Raw genomic sequence first — 6000 nt, 5'->3', positions numbered from 1 at the left:
ATGTAAACATCAGACAAACAATTAAAAACCAGAGGGCAACAGATCATGTGAAAAAATAATTTTGGTGTCTCTCAAAACTTGTGTCCATGACTGTACAGCATGTTAGAATGCTGTATATAAGAGTCCACTGGTGGTGGCCACAGCTTATAGAGCAAAAAAACTGGTGACCGGTTCCCTTAAATTCTAGTCCTTTCAGGAATTTAAAGAAAGAAAAGAATATATAATTTATCCAGTTACATGTTTTATTACATTACAAAAATACATTTTAAAAAAGACATTTACATATTGCCTAATCACATAGGTTATCTTAAGTTGCTAGTATTTAAAAGATGTAGCATTTTCCCATACATTGACCTAAAAAAAAAAAAAAAAAAAAAAAAAAAAAAATATGCACCAGAAAATGAAAATTCGTGATGTTTAATGAGGTGTATTCACATGCAAGATTTATTGCAGACACTTCTGCAATGAAAAGTACATTTTTAATCATCTGGATGGGGTGGTTTCAGAAGTGTCTAATAAATCTGCTGTAGATTCCTATGTAACTGCACCCTAACAGACGTAAAAGGGCCCATCAGCACAGGATGATCGTTCACACACGTATAGGCGCTGTGTATCATGGCGAGGCTGATCACTTATAGCCACCTTCCCACCTGCTGGTTTTCCATCTATCTCCACCCTTCACTGACTCAGCTGTCAATCACAGAAGAGGGGAGAGTGGAGATATAGGGGAAACCAGCAGGTGTGAAGGTGGATATAAGTGATCAGCTGGGGCATGATGTACGAGCGCCTGTACTTTGTGTGAGCAGTCATCCTGTGCTGACAGAGGCCCTTTAATATCAGGGGTGCACAACCTTTTTTTGGGCCACAATGTCATATTGAACAAACCAAGGGTTTGGTTAGCACAATAAGGCTATGTGTCCACGGTAGAATGTACCTGCGGATTTTTCTGCATGAAAATCCGCGACTTTCGCGGCAAATCCGCACATTATTTTTACCGCGGATTTTTTTTTCCCCCCCATTCTATACCCAAAATCCGCAACAATAATTGACATGCTGCAGATTTTTCCGGATCAAAATCCGCAGCGTGGGCACATAGCCTAATGCTTTGAAACATTTATTGTATGTGACAAATAGGGTCCGATTTCATTTTTTTTAGGGCTCCCACCTATCTGGAGGTAGTTTCTCTTCCCCCATAAACTATAATGAATATAGCAGCAGTCTTGCATGGCCACTTCACCTCATCTGGTACTACATCCACTCTGCCAAAATATGGCTGCCCCAGAAATTACCACACTATTCATAATTACAATTCCCTACAGCACTCCACGACATGGGACCAGACACCCACGTCTGAGGCATATGTGGTCACTGCTCCTAGGTTGTGCACCCCTCGTTATATCCTCACTTAAGGACATGTATAAAAATTGAATAAATACAGAAAACAAAAACAGATGTTGGCAACAGATTATCACACTATGAGATGTTTAGTAACAGTCTTACAGGTGCATTAGGTATGGCATTTGTTGAAGGCACCTTTTTAAGAAGCAACCCAAAAGAATGTATCTTCTCCACACATGTGACAGGGTACCATCTAGCTTTATAGCATAGTTACTAAAAATGGAATACAAGTTCTAACATAAAATGTTAACTACTCCCTAGCCTGTAGAAAAAGATACCTTTCCAAACTAACAATTACAAGCCTCAATCTATATGGTCATTTCGAGCTGAACATATACCATAAACGGTGCACAGGAAGTATATAAAGCAGCTCTATTCTCTCATAAAGAGGTATACTAAGTTCTTTGGTCACTGGAGGAATACAAAAGACATTAAAAAGAAAGGCAGCTTTGGTTTAGAACGCATACTAACTTACTGTTCTGAATATGGCTGCCCTCTCAATCAGGTGTACGGAGCATTTATGAAGACGTCATACCATATACAACTTCCTGCCCTGCAGGAGAAGATGAGCAGTTCCGAAACCTAGGACTTCACCAGTTGTCCTAGCTCTGCCCACCAGAAAACAGCCATTTCATGTATAATATCAAAGCAAAAAATCTACCAAACTGCTTCTAAGGTTGGAGTATGAAAGGGCCTACCTGGCTTACAGATACAAGGGAACTACACTAAATGCAACACTGATACAAACAGCAAAAAGGACAATTGGAACCAGAAAGTCACAAAATAATAGCGTGGAGTGTCAGCAGAGCAGCTATGGGGGAAAAGGTTTGTTTGTGGTTTTATTTTCATCTTGCGACTATCGAGTTCCTCAATTTATGGAGTGTATTTCTAAACCAGAGTGTGAGGACCCTTGAAAGAGTTATGGGTAATGATATGTCCCCTGAGAGCTGCTACGACATTTGAGAAAGAAATGCTGGATGAGACAGTGATCCCCGTCAGGCACTTCAAATCTTGTTGCTCATTTACAATAAAACAATTTAACAAAATCTAAACCAAACACTAATACAAGGAAAAAGTCCACTTATTTGGAATTTTGGGCCAAAGAAAAGCCTACAGGCGGCTTGGTCTCATTTGTGGCAGATTGTGCTGCAGACCACACACCAGTGGGGGAATTACAAGTCTTGCTCCGGATTGTAGTCATATTCATGATGATCCTCATCCTCATACGGATTTGGCAGATTCTCAGGATTTCCCTTGGGACAATATTTGGGATCATAGATCTGACGGCCCAAGCCAAATATCTGGCCACTTTGGTTGGCCCCCTGGTTATATCCCATCTGTAGGGACATGGAAGAATTGTCACACTTTTCAGTGCCGGTCTTTGTATCATAAATATGTCGTCTTGTTCCGGGAGCGGTCATCCCAACCTAGAACAACATGTAGCAGGTTATGATCATACCATCTTCAGATGACCAGTTTTAGGATTCGCATTTGATTACCTTTTAATAAAAAAGGTCAACAACAGCACTATACACTAAACAAAATATTCTCTATCAGAGCGCTTAGATCCTATACCAAGGATCTGGGAGCTATGACCCAACTAATCAGTCATTAAAGGGAAGCAAGCAGATATTGTCTGGACTGTCCATGCTCTTCACAGACTCAGTCTTGAAGGACTAAAAGGGGCTTTACACATTACGACATCGCTAATGCTAAGTCGTTGGGGTCATGGAATTCGTGACGCACATCCGGCCGCATTAGCGATGCCGTTGCATGTGACACCTATGAGCGATTTTGCATCGTCGCAAAAACTTGCAAAATCACTCATCGGTGACATGGGGGTCCATTCTCAATTATCGTTACTGCAGCAGTAACGAAGTTGTTCCTCGTTCCTGCGGCAGCACACATCTCTCCGTGTGACACCGCAGGAACGAGGAAGCTCTCCTTACCAGCCTCCCGGCCACAATGTGGAAGGAAGGTGGGCGGGATGTTACGTCCCGCTCATCTCCGCCCCTCCGCTGCTATTGGGCGGCGGTTCAGTGACGCTGCTGTGCTGTCGCTGTGATGCCGCACGGACTGCCCCCTTAGAAAGGAGGCGGTTCGCCGGTCACAGCGACGTCGCAGGGAAGGTAAGTATGTGTGACTGCTCTGGGCGATGTGCGCCACGGGCAGCGATTTGCCCGTGTCACACCACAGATGGGGGCGGGTACCCACACTAGCGATATCGGTACCGATATCGCAGTGTGTAAAGTGGCCTTAATTCTGATCTGTGACGTGGGAGGAAAAAAAAAAAAAAGGGACATTTCACCAAAGATCATAATGAGTATGTAATCTATTCATGATAGGCATGAAGAGAACAATTACGTGAGAAATAGATGTTTGAATGAGACCTTAATGAATATGTGCAATGTGACGTGTGAAAGGGGGCAAGAGTGGGAACATAGTGTGTGATCAGCTATGTAGAGGAGCACACAACAGCTATGAGAGCGGTGGGTAAAACAGGGTCAGGAAAAAGCAGTCTTTTCCTACATCTGCTCCGCTGACTGGTCTGTGGTCTTAATTTGTAATGGCTCTGCAGCCACCAAACAATATAACAAATGAAGACGCCCAAAAAAAAAAAAAAAAATGCATATCAAGTCTTACCTGTTTTATAGCTTCCATACTCTGAAGTGATTAAAAAGTAGAAACAAAGACAGAACAGCCATGCTCTTTTTTTTGTGGCTTAGCGGTGCTTTTCAGACAAAAGCCGCCTGAAAAAACATTGTGTGCACATACACCCCTCATTGTAATCCTGCCTCCGATAACAGGAAGGGCAGGAAGTCTAAAAAAAGCCCCAGTGGTCAGTGCGAGAATTGCAAAAATAATCATTCTGCTTTTTAAAATGAATATTGTGATTTGAATAGTAAAAACATGTAACAAAAACCTAAAGTTGATTCTAATCGAAGTTCCCTGCACTTAAATCTTATTAGTCACCCTCCGTTGTCTACATCTTTCATCACCGCTGCTCCGATTGGTCTCTGGAGCTGCCGGCAGGTCACCAACTGCCAGTGTTTCATGGAGCAAACTAGAGGTCACTCTTCAATGCAAATCTATGAGAGCCTCATTCTGGCTCTCAGAGATGCATTAGGAGCTTGTGACTGGAGTTGAGCAAGTACCTAACTATTCATACTCGCTATACTCATAACAAGTACTGTAATACTCATGTATTCATTCCGAATAGCGAGTACAGTGCAAGTCAGTGGGAAACTCGCAATGTATTGAGTAAACCGAATACCATGCTATTCGTGCGAGTAGCTAATAACGCAGCATTCAAGTTACTCGTTACATTGCGAGTTTTCCCCATTGACTTGCACTGTACTCGTTATTCGGAATGAGTACGTGAGTATTAGACAGTATGTGTTATGAGCATAGCGAGTATGAATAGATAGGTACTCGCTCAAAACTACTTGTGACGTAGAAGTTAAAGTCACAAAGATTATGCTACAGGACTGGAGCGGTGTCGATAAAACGGGAAGATGCTGGAACGGGAGTAAAAACCCAGGGGCTCTGATGTAAAGCATCACTCCAAAAAGCCCACACTGGAGTGGTTCTTCAAATTACAGGATTTTCTGCTAAATACTTGAACATTTTGGTGTACGACATTGGAATATAAGGCATATTTTCCAGGTTCTTCATGTTACAAGCAAAGTCCTTACCTGACTGGCTCCTTTGTTGGTGCCCATTTGAAGGCTTATTGTGGAATGGTCCATAGGTGCCAATATATTATGCTTTGGGTCATACAGATGCCTTCTTGTTCCATATGCAGTCATTCCAGACTGGCTGGCACACTTATTAGTACCCATCTGTACGAGAGGGACAGTTGTTAGCATAAACATGAGAAATTGCACCACCTAGCTCCATGTGGACAATGATCCAGATCTCCACACCGCTTACTTGCAGTCCTATAACACACTGCCCCGCTTTCTTTGTGTTCTCATCAAAGTTTCTTTCTTGCCTCTCCGAGTACTTCACTCCAATATCCACATCACTATGGAGACCTCTGGTCTTCGCCTAAAAAGAACATCAGATAATGACCTGACCATCACTGTTGGCCTAGTTGAGAATAATTCAATTTCAGCTTCATGAATCAGTGACCACTACAAGTGTGTGTCTGCAGGAACTGGAGTAAGATGGCCCCATCACACCTATAGGGTGGAACCGGCATGGAAAGCCAGGACCTGTGTCTACTATAAGAACCCTGTAAATGGAGAGATGCTCACACATGCTCTCTCCAGTATAGGAGTTCAGAACATAGGTGGGAAAGCAGGCTCGACTACTTCTGGAATTACTATAGAAGTGAATAGACCTGTGGTCATTGTTCACTCTTCTCCAGATAGAAGCAGTATAGTGAGGTGGGGCTCACATCTATCCATGTTTGACATTTGTATACCCCATTTAATATTCCTGCATGCCTAATAAACTGTATATATTTAGCTGCTATGAAACAGTCCAAATGTTGGTCATGGATGCACTTCACAACCCATAAATTGCATCCTTCTAATAGTTACACCCTTGGAATATGCAATGGTTAGTAGTCCTGGTGCTTCCCTTTGTTCCTTCATT

General features: G+C 42.5%; 1 protein-coding gene across 2 annotated transcripts in view; it reads right to left on the bottom strand.

The window, feature by feature from the left end:
• Positions 1 to 221: 221 nt before the first annotated feature.
• Positions 222 to 6000, bottom strand: part of CNN2 (calponin 2) — a 103195-nt gene continuing 97416 nt past the window's right edge. For both annotated transcript variants that reach the window (XM_075314623.1, XM_075314614.1), the window contains exons 5-7: positions 5332 to 5448; positions 5094 to 5240; positions 222 to 2825 (exon numbers count right to left, since the gene is read on the bottom strand). In XM_075314623.1, the coding sequence (XP_075170738.1) occupies positions 2571 to 2825; positions 5094 to 5240; positions 5332 to 5448 (519 nt within the window). In that variant the 3' untranslated portion in view covers positions 222 to 2570. The remainder of the gene's footprint in view (positions 2826 to 5093; positions 5241 to 5331; positions 5449 to 6000) is intronic.

Source organism: Anomaloglossus baeobatrachus, chromosome 1 (assembly GCF_048569485.1).
Source record: "Anomaloglossus baeobatrachus isolate aAnoBae1 chromosome 1, aAnoBae1.hap1, whole genome shotgun sequence".
NCBI classification, from domain to species: Eukaryota; Metazoa; Chordata; class Amphibia; order Anura; family Aromobatidae; genus Anomaloglossus; species Anomaloglossus baeobatrachus.
Note: the sequence above shows the minus strand (reverse complement) of the source record. Positions and strands in the feature narration are given on the sequence as shown.